General features: G+C 42.9%; 1 protein-coding gene across 1 annotated transcript in view; it reads left to right on the forward strand.

Moving 5' to 3' along the window:
• Window positions 1-16,376, forward strand: part of LOC107188501 — a 37,041-nt gene that overhangs the window by 1,536 nt on the left and 19,129 nt on the right. The window contains exons 2-3 of the mRNA XM_015576802.1: window positions 533-535; window positions 8,822-9,024. Coding sequence (XP_015432288.1) covers window positions 533-535; window positions 8,822-9,024 — 206 coding nt within the window. The remainder of the gene's footprint in view (window positions 1-532; window positions 536-8,821; window positions 9,025-16,376) is intronic.

The following is a 16,376-nucleotide window of genomic DNA, read 5'->3' on the forward strand; positions in this document are numbered from 1 at the left end:
CCGTAATCAATTGCCTTTTTGGATCGAATGCAGTTTTAATCGTGGCTATTCGAATCGTTTGAATAATATAAAGGGGTGTACTGTAAGCAGTTCATGGGAACATCTGTACGCGATGTACTACTTCGTGTACTTTATCGATCATTTACGAACGCTACGGAAGAGGAGGGTCGTTGTCGGATACGATGAAATTCACCGGAAGCAATAGCAACCCCGAAACAGTCTGAATTAACTATAAAGTTCTTAATGTAGCCATTTAACGTGCTAATGCGGTCCGCTCGGGTTTCGTCTCTGTTACTTACTCGAAGTAATAGTTTCCAACCTTTTCGATCTTTAGCCCCGTGCTTGTGCTGTTCTCTTTCAGGCCCCAGTATTTCATTAACACCGTTTTCCCCTCTGGTTCTTCTTTAACACCTCTTTGGAAAATTTCTCAAGCTGTAATGAATATTCAGACCCATATAGTGAAGATGATTCTTTTCACATTGAAGATCTTTTTTTTTTATAGTCGAACACAGAGAGTAATTAATTTGCGGAGCAGGTATATATGAAATGGAAATTCATTCTTTTGCTTAGGTCGCTTTCCAGTTGAGGTGCAAAATTACGATGTTCAAATTAATAGACGCGTCTACAGGTGTTTTATCGGACTATTTATACGTTAAGAATATTCACCACTGTTTTTATTTCCTTCGACTTGGCTTTTAACCCGTTTCTCGCCTCGGCAATTACCGTCGCAATTTGTTCATTCGTGTTTCAAGTGTTACAAAGTGCGGCTCATTTACCATGCAAATCGAAAGAAACGTTCGCGCCCGTATATCTCGCGTGGCCCGCCGTTAATCTGCAATTAAACGGGGCCCCGTTTTAAATTTACGATCGGATATATCTTCGCGCGAATCGAAGCACGACCCGGCCGATTATAATATTTGCGATGAACGGCAAACTAGCCCGGTTCGATGTCGATTAGCAGCGGGGAACTCTTGACGCGCCATGAGCATTATTGCTATCGAATTACTGGCCCAGCCCGGGCCAAAATTGAACGCGGAACTCGATAATTTTCGAGCGCCATACTTTAATGAGCGCATTATGAACCGCCGCCAAAACGGGAACACGCCGACACACGAGCAGGCACTTTTCACGTCGAAGATACGCTTGTCGCTCCGAACGACACCCCTCTCGATCTTATTTCACAACTCGACAGACTTGAAAGGATTCCCAACAGGCACTTGCACCGTACTCTTCCAAAAAAAAATATATTAGACATTTATAAAACCGAGTTCAGTCCCCGAGATCTTATAGAATTACCGATGAGGTACTTTTTCTCCTTTTTAAATAAATAAATAAAATTTTCTACAATTTTAGATAGTTTCACCCTCAGGAACCGTCTATCAGGAAGATTATCATAAGACTATTGAGATCCTCTACAAACCCCTCGAGTTGAAAAAAGATCGGAATGTTCGTGGTTCTTTCGATAACAATTTCACGACCCAATCCTACGCTTTCAATTTAAGTTTACAAAAGAAATTACTTCTACATGTACGCATGCATAGCTTCATCGAGCGAAATTGAGGTGTGCAACGCGGCATGTGACCGCGAAAAAGGGTGGGAATACCAAAAGCAATTTCTTTTAGTTTCTGAAAACGTCAAATTCCCTTGGGTAAACCGATAGCATTCCCTCGAATAAATAATATACGATTTTGATTATTATTACCATCAGTATTTTTATTACCTACACGCCACTTGTTGCAAGATCCATAGATCGTTTCAAATTTGTCGAAGCACGCGCTCGATCATGATCTCCCTTTTATTCTCGAACCAGTAATACTGGTAACGGGACCAGGGGGGCTCTTTGCAATGCAAACGAAACGAAGTGACGGGAGCGTGTAAATAAAATGTCTGCGTGTGCATGCGCATAAATCATGTTTGCAGTTTAATGGACGGTCCGATGCGTTCTCGCGTGGTTGAGTGGCGGGGGGTTAAATATTTCGAGCAGTAGATTCCGTGTGTCCATGGACACTCACCGTAACAAACTATGCCGTATGAGTACAATATAACATTTAAGCGTGGTAATAAAGCACGACCAGGGGTTCGTGCTTCAGCTACACCATGAAATCTCGTTGCACATAACTTTCGTGCTTCGTGCCCCCACCAAGCCAGGTGTTACTTCCGCTTATCTTATACATTGATTTGTTTCCTAGACAGGCTTAACGGGGTGCCTGCTAGATGCGCGCCACCGTTCCAACGTTAATTTTCTGGATCTATTCTTACACAACAGATGCGAGACAACGATGTGTAGGAATGTAGAGACGGTGAGATATAGAATGAAAATGTATACGGAGCGCGCACCGGATGTTCGTTGCAACGAGCGGGAGGATAAAACGGTAGCAATGATTCTCGGTGCAACAAGGAATTGTAAATGTGAGATGAAATTCTTTCGGGATTAGGTTCAACTTTATCTTGAAACGATATGGTGCTGGGGTACGATGGCGATACTAAACGAAAATAAGTGTAAATTTGTTATTTTTTGTACGAAAGAAAAATAACATTTTACGAGAATAATCATACATTTTAGTATCGATCGATAAATATGGCAAACTTTTGAAAATTTACTAATTTATAAATTAACTAATTTCTTTAATGTCGTATCGTAATAAAAGTTACAAAAGATCAGAGAAAATGTATAGTTACAACATTTTAATTATAAGTATTGGCAAGTCATTTTGACTTGCTTAGTAGTTCTAGTGTGAAGTATCGTATTTATTTTAAAATCTTTTAACTTATAAAAGATATTACAATGATGCGTATAGAGAATTGTTGACCGCAAAAATTCAGACGTTCAATCATCCACTGTTCTGTAGTTGTGCTATCCATCAACGGAACAGCCAGTAGAGTCGTCCACGAAAGTGTCGTAAATTCGGGACTTAATTAAGTAACTTTGTGGAAATGGACAACTAGAGGGAAGTCAAGTTTGCGTTCCGGATTATTTCTTTCGGTATATGGGTCATCCAGTCAAAATTCTGTTTTTGGTAGGGAGAGGTGAAGAGCAGGGCACTGGGGCTCGAAGCCAAAGCCCGGATTTTATTGGATGTCGATGCGATAGGTCCCGTGGTACGTGTGAATGAAATCCCTTTTAGATTATGCGCTCTCGAGGACCGCGTGGATTTAAGCACTATTTTATAGGCGGCAGCCATTTCGAAAATCAGGCTCACCGATAGGAAAGAAACCATCGGGCGACCTGAATAGCTCAATTCGTTAGAGTAGTCCGTTCGGCAAACAAAAGATCCGGACCAGCAATCGGATCGAGGCGAATCTCTTCCTCCGTATAGATTTGTAAGAATTTATTGAGGCACGTCTGTGGTCGTTGTTGCGAATCCTTCGAAGACAACCGGAATCGAATTCGGGGAATTTCTTCGTCTGCTTCCAATATCTTGCAATCAGTTCTATATTAGTATTTCCGGTACCCCGTACCTGGTCGGGCAATTTCGAGGAACTTACCTCGAAATCATGCAAATCGATCGCGTCAACTCCAGCATTTCCCCGAATTTTCAACAGTTATTCGTTAAAAAAATGTTCCAACTCACCCCTAGTCGATGCACTAACACACTATAATTGCAATAATTTACACTTTTTTCACGTTTCCATAAGATCATTCAAACGACTACGTTCTAAAGGATCTGCGCGCGTGCGTGCTTGTCAGTAAGCTGTTAACCGGTTAAACGGTTCGGAAACGAAGTTCATTTTCGGATCGTCAAGTTATTCCGTGTTACCGAGGGCGATGTCACTGACTAGTTAACCTCGGCCGCGATTTACCGGACACCCACTCCCTCTCGACATCGATGTTGTAACTCGATTTAATCTATCCAGCGCTAGGCGATGCCGGCGGAGGAGTTACTTGTTCAATTTCGTCGGCATACGGAGACCTGTGTGTATCACTCATGCAAATTACCAGACGCATGCTTGAACCACGGGGGAACCCTGTGGGTATATACTTCTGTGGGACCAGGATGATTTACATAGAAAACAGGGGTAACGAAAACACACACGCACACACATACACACCTGGGTAGGAATTCAATAAACGACAAAATACGTTTATAATTTATCCCCCTGGCTTCTTCCCCTCGTTTACTTTCGGTGCCCCGAGGGTGTTATGCAATTTATCGGGCACTGGTAAAAAGCGTGTGACAGGCTTGCTAAGAAAAAGAGGAAAATAAGTAAAGTAAACTAGATGGGAACACGGTTGAATACTGCTTTTAGCGTTTACGCGAGTACCAAGGGGGACATGAAAAAGAGACGAGCACGAGAGACGACGACGATGTGACGGGTGGAGAGGCGGGCGCAACGCTTCGTGTCCCAGGAGTTCATCAGTCCGTTCGCTAAATATACTTAGCCGATGGTGAGAGAGGCCGGGGATAGAGGGAGGGACTCTGATCTCTGTGTGTACAGGTTCATAAACCGTATCTATGAGCATTCGCGAGGCTGCTTGGCGCGGCCACCATCGTCGCGACTTGTTCTATTTGTCTCGGTGCGGTGGAATTTTCTGACTGAAAAATCGTTGGCACAGCGTGCGCCAGGTGGACGCGTTCGGAGACTCTATGGGTATATGGGCACGTTCGGTAAATTTTCGTGACCAGCGGAACGATAGAGGCTAGCTTTCTGTCTTGGAGGCGAGAATACGTGTACGTGTCCCGTAGGGGGAGGACCAGGTGTCCCGTAACTCACATGAGACTTATTAAACCGGGAGGAAACAAGCTGCATCAAAGAGCACAACTTATATTTACTCGTGATTCATATGTTCATTCAGTTACTGGGTTGCGAATTTTCGGGACAGTGGGAAAGTTTTGCAAGAGTAGGGAATTATTGGTGGATAGCTTGTTTCCTTTTTCAGTGTTGTGACGTGAATTTTAAAATGAATTGGAAGCAAGTATGGAGGAGCGAAACGATTCCATAACTTCTGGACACTGGCCTGACACATCCAGATCGGAGAATATTTTCCTTGTACGTTAGCGTTTTGACACCGCCTAATATAAAGCATGACGAGTTTATCGCGACGCGGGTTTCACTGGAACGTCTCCGCGGGACGCTTTCCCAGAGCGATTCTCTCTTACATCACGAAGTCGTGTCCCTCGGCATAGTGAAATAAATTCACCCCCTTCCATCTTGGCCCCTGATGAAGTTGCGGGAGCTGCGGGGGCGAAGTTATGGCGAAACAAACGGGCTCGACCTCTCGGTGTTTTATTTCCACTTTGCCGAGCATTGAGGTAAAGTTCGTAGTTAAATTGCACCGAAAGACGCTTAGCGCATGGGAGTTTAGGAATATTGCAGTTCCTTAAGCTCGGGAGTATCTCATTTTCCAAGTTTTCAGTAATAACGACACCTCGCCGCTCGTTATTTTTCGAGACACCGGCACGACTATTCCTCGTACTCTGCTAACTCCTCCTATCGTCTCAGGTGAAACGGGGATCGATTTCCTTTCCGATTTGCAGTCGATCTTAATAAAAGATTGGAGGCTCTCAAAATCTCAGCGGGAACGGACATCGATTATTCGAACAGTTTATCGTCGGAATGTTTCCCTTTCGAAAACGTAGACTATTCGAAGACGTAAAATATTGTTAGGTACAATCGGTAGGAAAAGTGTTCGTGCACATCCTGTTCGTAGAAATAATTTTCTAAGTTATCTTAACTATAGTTCGATTTTTACAGTTAATTTTATTCATTCTGTTTAATATATTTATGATAATATACCCGAGTGTATAAATCCTTTAGGAAAAGATGAAAGAAGTCTTTCTGGGATCAGGTGTAATAAGGGATTTTCTTGTTTTCCCGCCTTCGTCGGATAAAGAAACAAACGTACGAGTGCAATTTGAATTTGAAGCACATATTTAACTCAGCAACGAGACTGCAGGGACTAATGCTTTGTCTCTGAGCGTTACAACGTTCCACTTTAATTTATATAATAGTTCGCAGAAAGAGGATAGAAAAGAAGTCGTCTAGAAGAGCGATTCAGAGACAGTCGAACGTTTGCCGAGCGTAGATCGCGCCGGATCGATTTCTACGTAGAAGCAAAAGTTCGCTTTGTTTGCGTCGAATAGGAAGCCCCCAGAGCGAGGTTCCGCGTTCTGTTTAAAACTGAGAGGAGAGAGGGGTCCGCGGAAGAGGAAGGAAGGAAAAAAAAATTGGCGGAAGAAACGAAATTTCTCCGCGAGCGCCCAGGGATTCTTTGCACAGCTACGAATTACTCCGATAGCGGTTCCGGTTTACGTTTCATAACAACTCGTTTAAGTTCTTATTATTTTAATAGAAATTCTTGGCACGGGTAAGTCGCTCGAAGATAATGAAACTTCCACGGGGACAGCTCTTTAGAAGTTTCATCTATTTGTTTTTACCGATTGGCCGTTTTCATATGTAAAACATACATACCTTGAATATCTCACTTATTTTTGAAGATGTAAAAAAAAAATGTGAGGGGACAGTGTTATTTGATTGCAAGGGGCAAATACTGTGATAAAGACAAAATCATTCTCAAGGTTATATTTTTCGAATTTTCGATCTAACAAGGAAAGGCATGGAAGTGTCCCCCTCCGATTTTCCGAAGTTCATGGAATAATTCCGTGGATTCGACGCTTTTCCCATCGAATATAATCGTCTACCTTTCTCTCCGACTCCCGAACACAAAATAATAGCCGGTCGCTGTATTTCGTTAAGCGTTTTATCGTGAGTTCTTTTTTCCACGCTTGTGGTGTCGCGGTAACTTCTGCCACGGGGGGCGAACTTTCATGGAAATCCGGGACTTCTCTCGCGGGAGGACACTTTTTAACGCTGACCTGACAGCCAAGATCGGGTAAAACTTTTTCAACGTTTAGCCCCAAAGATTTTATGCGCATATCAGTCGGCGATTCTCTACGCCACCTGGACGAGGACATGGGATCCTCGAGGCTGGACAGGAATTTAATTCTTCACCGGTAAGGTGGGGTTTGAGGAACTATGTGAATATTTTTAGAACATTTTATTATTTTCCATAGTTACTTGAAGAGATTTTAACGGCATGAAACAGGCCATTGCGGTTCCTAAGCTGCCCTTTTTACCACCGCAATAGAAATAGAACCATTCTTCCCCTGTTAGATCTGACGTTAAAGTTGCACTTCTTAAGTAGCTCGCTATGCCTGTTTCCATTCGCAAAAATGTGCCTGTCGTTGATTTACGAGCATGTAACACGGATGTGCAAGCACGGTAGAGGGGGGCTTGAAGCTAGTTTGCACAGGGACGAGCAACGGGAGAAGTAATCTAATTAATATACACGGGAAAGTTTCTGTAATCTCTTGTTCCCATCTTTTCGGTTAATATACTCGTCGCCCCGGCGTGGGAACCGTGAACGACCTACTGGCATAAGCGGCGAAGATCGGAGAGTTTTTCGGGGATGATGAAGTTCCTCCGGAACTTGGGGCGAAGCAATACAGTTCCCCTTCGAGAATAGACACTTGAAATTATCATTAAAATGATTCGACAATCATATTTCTTGGTGGGAAACAAGCCTTATTATACGGCTTCTTCCCTTCGAGCGCTTCGGGAACAGGACGTTTCCCGTAGAAGAATTATTCCGCGACGAAACACGAGCATCTCAAGTGCTCTTGAACAGACTAAATTAAATTACTCTTACCCGACTGGGGAAACTTTGACAACTGTGGATTACGCGAACCTCGGCTCCATTGGGTAATATCTTGACAATGGAATCGCAAGAACCACAAACTTCGCTTTACGTCTGTTTACTAATACCTGTAGGCACGAGTATTCTCGATTGCGTAGTCACAAGGAATCATGATGCATAATACATTCACTTGTCTCTGAAATCAATTAGCGTAAAATGTTGCACTGGAAAGACGCGTATCCATTTCCCAACCATTCCGTGATACGATACAAGGATACGCACATTAACCCCTTGCCCCATGATTTTCCTGACGTCTGCAGTCTCAGAACTCATTTTTCTTTGTTTAATCGATTTTCAAATCGTCAACACGAGCCTGACTGGTTGTTATAGGGCAAGGGGTTAACAGTACGTGTTCCCCCTCCATTTCCCATTCTGAAATTCCCTGAACATGAAATCGTATCGTTCATTTGAATACAGAAGATCTGATTGATATAGACAAGCTATTCAACAAACATTCGAAACTCTTCGCGACAGCGATAAGGCGGACGAGAACATAGAGAACGATCAACGAGCATCCATCTTGTCCGACGCGGAAAATTACCGTAGCATCGAAGTCCCGTTCCGAGATTTTCCTCTTCGCGCGTGTTCACGTCATCGTTCATCAACGTTTGTTTTGATTCATGCTTCTGATCGTCGAGTCTCGAGCTCGCTGTATAATAGGTAGTCCAGCATTAAAACTGCACATTGTTCCGTGGCGAAAGATTGATGGCGGGACCCGTTCGATATTTCCCTGGACAGATTGTTCCGTTGTGTGGCTCGGACACTAATCAGGATTAAACAAGAAAATTAACAGCTTGTCTCACGTTCAAGGCCGGTTCTTGTCTCTGGCGAACTCGAGGGATGTGTTCACGCTGTGCAGCGAATAAGCAGACGAGGATCGAAACGGAACAACTCGGGGCAATCTACCGGGGCTATTTGGGAACCTACGAGGCGTGCATAAATATTTGAGGGGGGTGCGATAGCGGGTTGCGGGGTTTGGAAAGGGGTTAAGTAAAGTCCAGGGAGGAAAGCCTCTTAACGAGGATTCCCTGGTGGGTACGAAGCTCTCGCGTATACCCTAGCTCCAAACCTTGTTCGATCCCCCTATAACCGATTGCCTTTTATTTAATTCATATTTTTTTCCAGAGTATCCGACGGCGGTCAACGCCGAGATAGTGGAGGCGAACGGGAACTCTTTGGAAGTTAGCGTTACTGGGATGCCGTTGGACGTCGATCTACCCCCTACCATGCCGATGACATTCGGCACGGATAATTCGACGGTGATCTCCGCGCAATCTGGATCCACCGCGTTGCTGCCATGCGTCGTTCGTAATCTCGGGGATGGAATGGTGAGATTTGTCAGGGAAGCAGCTTCTTCTTTACAGGAAAAGTCTTTGAAAAAGCATCACCTGGATGATCTGGTCTCTGGGCGATTTCTGGTCCCTGGAGCACACAACGCGCGCGGAAAGTTATTATCATATCAACGTGATACCTGAAGGGGCTAAGGTCTTTGGGGGATGCTCTACGGCAGGGATGCGTTTACTTCTTTTCTGGGAAAGGATCGATCCCCTCTGACGTATCGGGATACTTTGCACGAATTAGACGTTTTTACATGCTCGTTTGGAAACGTTTCATAGTCTGGCGCGATTTTATTCGGATAATGCATAATTAAAAGCAGAAGTTAATGGGGTTAAATAATTGTTCGGAAAGTGTCTGCTCAGGCAAGAGGAATTATTATTTTATTAGAATAATTAGAATTTCCATGTTTAATCAAGGCGAAATGGAGAAGTGCTTTTTCTATCTTTTATTCGTTATTTGAAACTTTCTGTATAGATAATGAATTTACCCATCTCTGTTTCACAGTGGATTGGTTATTATATGTAATAATTGATGTGATAAAGGTTTCCAAGTGGAAGTAGCGAATATTAGTCAGACATTGAGTTTTTTGATAGGAATTCTATGGAAACTTCTTTCAACGATTTAAAAGGTCTTTCCACTTTAAAAGGTCTTTCCACTTTAAAAGGTCGAAAATATTGAAATTGTTTTGCATACATCGAAAGTATAGACTGGCAATATACACAAAAGACCACTCGACTTATTCTGTTAGCAATATAAAAGAAGGTACATTCATTCCGTGGTTTCTTTATAGATAACTTCTGTGGCCTCTATAATAACCACCTATATCGATACATCGTCTGTAAGTTCGGTTTCAAAAGTAGCCCCGTGAATTCGAAATTATCTATTCAAGTACGGATTAATATAATATTCGTTCGTTGTACGGATCCTTTTAATTTTCATCCGAGGGTTACAAGTACGGCCGATGACGGTAGAAAAAGACACGTACTAGAGGAAGAAAGATTTAATTGAAGTAAGAAAAACTGAGTGGGGTTCCCGGGTTTTTTTGCCCCCTTAGTGTCTAACAGAAGGCTTATTCGCGAACCGCGGATCAAATGGAATTAAAAGCTGAAGAGCCGCCCGCGACACAGGATTACCACTCGGCTGTTTCCTTCGACGCCATTGTTCCTGATGGAGGCTTTCATGGGCTACGATACACTGTTAATAATTCGCGCTATACACTGCTCTTGAATATTTTACTTCGCCTCGAAAACGGGTCCAGGAACCGGGCACCAGACGGAGAAAGGGCGTGCAGAAAATAAGGAAAAGTGGCCGGTGCATTATGTGATTGCGTCAATGAAATTCGCGATGCAAGGAGCGAGAGACGAGGTAACAGTCGAAGAAAAATTGTGTGCTGTCGTTTCCGTTTCCGGTCAGACCGAATTCCGAAGTTGTAGAATAAAATACAACTACAATATTCCCCTCGTTTTCCGACTTCGTTAAACGAAACAGCTTTTCTTTCGGGTCGCGCTTTTGTTCGTTCGACCGTGGAAATTAACCACGCAACGCGGAACTTCGCAAGCGATACTTTTACCGTGCGCGGAATTCCCACGCAGAAATGGCCCCGGGAGTTCTTCCACTTTGGCAATTGGGGGGAAAAAACGGGTCACGTGTCGTGTGCGGTGTTCAAAGTGAAACTCTGGGCTGGAACTTTTTTAAATTTTTCTGACGTACGGCTCTGTAAGTTTTATAATTACGGAATTGTTTATTCTAGCCTCGACAACAATTTCTGGGGTGTAGAAATATTACCTTCGGAAAGAGAACGAACAAAAAAGTGATTTTTTTAAGTTAATCTTTTCAGGGATAAATTTATTAAAACCAGAAAGAAATAATTGTTTTATTTTTCAATTACATACAGGCTGCTCCAAATCCAATGATCTAAATAGTGTGACCTTCATGTGACTTTGAGTACAGAAATCCGCAAATGTATGAGAGTAGTTAAAATTATTTGTCTGTAAATAAAAAACAAGTGAGATACTAAAGGTGGGCACGTTAGGTAGGGCACCTGTATATCTATTTAAATGTAAATGTTAACGAGAATCAATTGGTAGAATATCCTTTTTCGTTGGGGAATTTTCTAATGAATATTTATTTACAATAATGTTCATTTTTTAGAACCATGCTTGAATGAAAAGAAATTAAACCTACACATATGTGCCAGTATCCCCCAAGAGGTTGAGCGGAATATTTTGGTCAAAGCATCGAGAGAATTAATTTACTCAAATTAATCGACCATTATTTATTTGACACATTTAATATTGAACTCATCGGATCTGCCTTCGCAGTTTCGCGAATGTATTCTCTCCCTCTGAATTTAAAACAAAAAATCCTTGGAAAAAATGCAATTTTCCAATCTTGCGGAAAGAAGACCGCTTAAAAAGAATTCGATGAAACTCGAGGGGAGGGGGTCGAGAACGACGGCGTCCGCCGACGTGGTCGTGGCAGGGGCGGAATACTAAATTAAAAAGAGAAGGTTGGGGAGCGACGAGAACACTTAGTCATAAATTAATGCTTCGTAACGAAATTCCATAATGCATACGCGTCCTCGGGCGGCGGGGCGTTTCATAAATACAAAAACACCGACGCAAAAGTTTATTCGTCGAGCTGGAGCGGAGGGAGAGTGTATATATGTGTTGCTTACTGTTTCATTAAGCCGCGTTTCCACAGTTCGCTCTCGGACGGTTATCTGTTTTGTCGGTAAACATTTCGCGTTACGCGCAATTAGCTCGACGAGTACACACACACAGAGAGGCGATAGAAGAGAGCGCGGTTGGGGGTCACGCATTGGTATTAATAATATTATCAAGATACATTACACGGCGGTTGGAACGACAACTACACGTAATCACGATTTAAAGCCTCTGGATAAGGGTGTGGGGGTGGTACAATGGACGCCATTAACACTAGAACTACCAGAGCAATCAAAATGACTGGTTGTCACATTCTTATAACGATGGTTAAAATATTATAACAATACAATAGTTTGCATTGGCTACGCGCTGCGATTGGTAGCCAACGCTATCACAGGACCTCGGCCAGTAGACTCGTGCTCTGATTGGTCTGGATTTTTTTTTGTTAATATCACGTTAACAAAGCCTCGGATAATATTTTTGCTAAGGAAAAAGTTGTTTCAAATCTTCCCAGGAACCCCTCATTTCTCATTATTTTGGGACACCTTTTATATGCATTTGTTACTCGCCAGGCACGCGTGTAGAAAAAAAGGAAATATCACTGTGTAGGGAGCACGGGTCATTGAAAACCCTTTGCTTGACGCTTGGATTCACGGTCGGTCTGTCATTTCTTCCGTTTACTTTTTGCAGCACTGTTTTTTTTTTCTCTCTCCGGTGATATTCTCGGAATTATTATCGCGTTATTTGACTTTCCCGACGGGATACGGCCACGTTACGCAATAATTATGCGGTCACAGCCCTGTTGATAGAGGTAGAACAGGAGAAATGGGAGTGTGGAAACGGGTACGGAGGGAGGGAGAGGTAGAGTTAAACCGACGCAGGTGGAAATCAATAGGAAGGTCGCCGTCGAACAATTCGCACGCTACTTCTATTGCCGCTACGTGCTCGCTGGACCGCTCGTATAAAATTTCATTGCGTGCTCCGTAGGAGAGAACGAGATAATGAAAACCGGGGCCGGGCCCTCTCTCGCCCCCAACCCGCTTGCAAACCGAGGAGGACTCCTCTGCAATCTTCCCGAGAAGCCTTTGACTTCTAATTGAATGCGACGGTTTCGGGCTGATAGAAGTCCATGTTTGGGCGGTTTCGCGGAAACGACTAGATTTCGTAGATTAGAACGTTGTATGCCGTCTGTGTTTACTCAACGCTTATTTTTCATGCAATTTGTTTTGAGTAAAACTACGTTTACAGAGGAATTACAAGAAAATTAAACGGGAATGATTACGGTTACGGTGAAAGACTTCTCTGAAGAATTTACGTCAAGACGTATCGGTTCGAAATATTCCTCGGACATATACTACTATTTATTTGATTGATCTGACGTATTCGTCAGACCATCGGGTCGTCTGTAAATCTGTTCTTCCGAAAATTTGATCGTCTGAAAATTTAGTTATTAGAACATTGGGTCATCGGAAAACGCTCCAATGTAACGGTAGCCTAACGCAAAAATGCAACAAAACTGAATTTAACATGACGATAACATATATACGTGGAAATGTGCGTTCACGGAAAGAGAAATTTCAAGAGTAGTTGGTCCTCTAATTGAATGTGATCTGAAAGAAGTCTGTGTACGTATGGACCTAATCCCTGCGAGATTGCTGTCCTTTATGCAAGATCTCTTTTATGTCGGGCGGAAGACGAATAGAAAAGGCTGTACGCGTATAGGTCGTATCGATGCTCCGAACGCGCAGCCACCAACGGTATTACACACTAGAATTACCAGCCTAAAAGCCATTTACGATGATCTGTGGAATTCCACGATACCCCGGGAAATAGGAAAGCAGTGGCGAAATGTGTCCGTCGCGGTAACAAACTTCGAAATGGGACTTGCTTCCTGAACTGGAAATATTAGCCGTAAGCGTGTTACGATGTCGTCGTTTTTGGGGCTGGTTGGGCTTGCAACGTGACAACGTGGCTTTCCCAATATTTACACAAGTGTAAAGGGAGAACGTGTTTTAGCAAACACCGGTAGGTGTTCTACGGTTAGAGGATCAACTGTTGCAAGTATGTACTTTACAGCCAGAACGGTTAAGAATAATGTTAATTACACAAAGATCCATAGTTACAGGTTATTAAACATTATCTCAGGAAAATGTTAATTAAATGAAGTTCCGTTATTACTGGTTACTAAATATTATCATACATTTCTTATTTCTGTACATAAAATTAATTAGCAAAATAGAAATCTCTCTGCACCGTGATGATGGAAAGTTTGCCACGTAAAAAGAAGAATACGCGGCATGATGCGCTTACGTCAGAAGGGGGGGGGGGGGTTATTTGAAAAATTTTTTACGACGTTACCATTACCCGTGGTATAATAGAGGTTATGAAAGCTGAATTATTTAATTCTTAATTAAAGTTCTGTAACTTTTTATTAACTAAAGCATGTCGCGTCACCGCCCGCCGAAATAATAATAAGTTCTTTAATTCGTGGACGCATGGAAAAAAAACCCCAGACCGGGCTGCATTTCGACTCAATTCCCGGGTTGGGCTCTTTGAATGTATTTTTCACATTTTCCTGATGAACTAGTCGACTTTTTTTCCTGTAGGATTTGCGTGGACTTCTAAATTGGTGGTTCGTAAGCAACGCGCGCAGGCGGCTGCGCTCGCAGAAACTTTACAGTCCAGTTGTCGCATGTTTTTGAAAGACCTCGTTATCACGTCTTGTAAGACGACGATGGCCGAATTTTCTTTTCCATGGTTTCACGAAAACCACTCTCTTGTCGCGTGACACGACCTTCGACCCAAACTCCGTTCCATTCTGTTCGAATTTCCCGCGTACCAAATTGATTAAAACCCTGCCAGTGACGTAAATAACTTTTTACACGGGGTTGTTCAATTTTTTTGCACGGCCTCGAACGCCAGCGTTAAAAGCTGCTGCACAGATGCGGTGAGAATGTTCATGGTGAAATCTGGCGAAAATGGTGAAAATCCACGGTTTTCACTTGTCAAAAATGAACGTTTCAATCAGTCCTTCTGCCCCCACCCATTATCGGGAAAATCGTCGACCCCGAGTAATAAGCACGACACAACATTTGTCCCTCTTTTTTTTTTTGTTCCCGGTCGAATCGTGGTATTCGCCATTCTTTCGAGTTGCCATTTGGTACAGCCGCGGGATATTACGGTAATGGGTATTTTGGTTAAACGGTACTCTGATAATCCGCGTTCCATTGCGCCACGTGACAGCACTTGCTGGTCTTTGAAGCTTTTATCCCGATTGCAGTGCTCGAAACTTTAGCGTTTATGAATGCGTGTCGTTGCGGTCGACCTTTTTTCCCCTCCCTTCCCCCCCCCTCTCTCTCTATTTATCTCCCTCTCTTCGATGAAAAGCAGCGACACGGTATAACGTCCCGAAAAAGGGGGTTACCGGTGGGAATAGAATCATGGGGGCTGAATCGGGTCGCGGCCGCCTTTTTGCCCGTAATTTACAGGAATATTTGGAATCCGTTCAAGTGAGACGAGCCGCGAGCAACGTAAATCTAATTATATCGAAGCAGTTGGATTGCGGCTAGCCGCACCGTGTTTCTTGCCCTCTCTCGTTCCGCTCGCGATCGAAATATTCCCGAAATTTCGGGAAACTATGATGGTAGCTACACCGAGTACACGGAGAATAGACACTGGTCTCTTTACACGCGAATGCAAGTTACAGTGATTTACAAGTTTGTTAAAAAATTGTTTACCAAAATGCGAATTTTATCTCAAAACTAAAAGAAACTTTAGTAATGATAAGGAGAATATAATCATATAGGGTTAGTCAATAAGAACTACTGTCTTAAGTAATTCGTTACTTATTGATTGTATCAGAGAATGTTTTAATGAATTATGTAGTATTTTATGTACACATAATGTTGTACACAGTGGTGAATGAGAAACTTTGTTCATTCGGAAAATGAATCGTTTAACAGTAAAAATTGCAACCCGAAGAGGGACAAAGTTTCTCTCGTGGGAGGGACGAGTTTGTAAACTGTTTTATAGATATAGATAATCCGCCTGCTTTACATAATAAGATCATCCTGTAGTGTGACATCGAATTACGCGGGGATTAACAATGATAATTGGGTACAAAGAGCATTCGTTCTTAGAGCTAATGGAATCTTATGCTTTATTATAAATACCGGTGTCCAAGAATTAAATGTGGTTTCTATTTAAAACAATGCTATTTCAGTTTTAAAATATCTGTGCTAGACTGCTATCCGGACTTAATATCAATGGACTTTTCCGTTGCACCACCGAATATAATATCATTTGTCGTTTAATTAATGTAACGGAAACTTCCCCGTGAAAGCCGACGGGAACCACCGTCTATTTCGTTTTGTGCCTCTCTTCCACAATTGATCCAAGAAGGATCGTCTGGCGGTTTTACCTTGGCTGCAGTAGCGCGAGTCAACGACTGGGTCGGCCAGCCGGTGCAGCAGACAATACGACAGTTTGTTCAGTTCATGAATAACAATAGCGGGAGCGCGATTTAAAGGCAAGAAAATGGCAATTTCACGCCGTCGCCGTATCTCTCCCGTCCCATCGAATGAAAATCTACACCTAATACAAATTACCCAAAGATCGACGCCATTGTTCTAGAATTAGTTAACCCTGGGATGGCCGTGTCTGGGTCCATTGTGATT

This window comes from Dufourea novaeangliae, unplaced genomic scaffold (assembly GCF_001272555.1).
Source record: "Dufourea novaeangliae isolate 0120121106 unplaced genomic scaffold, ASM127255v1 scaffold133, whole genome shotgun sequence".
Lineage (NCBI taxonomy): Eukaryota > Metazoa > Arthropoda > Insecta > Hymenoptera > Halictidae > Dufourea > Dufourea novaeangliae.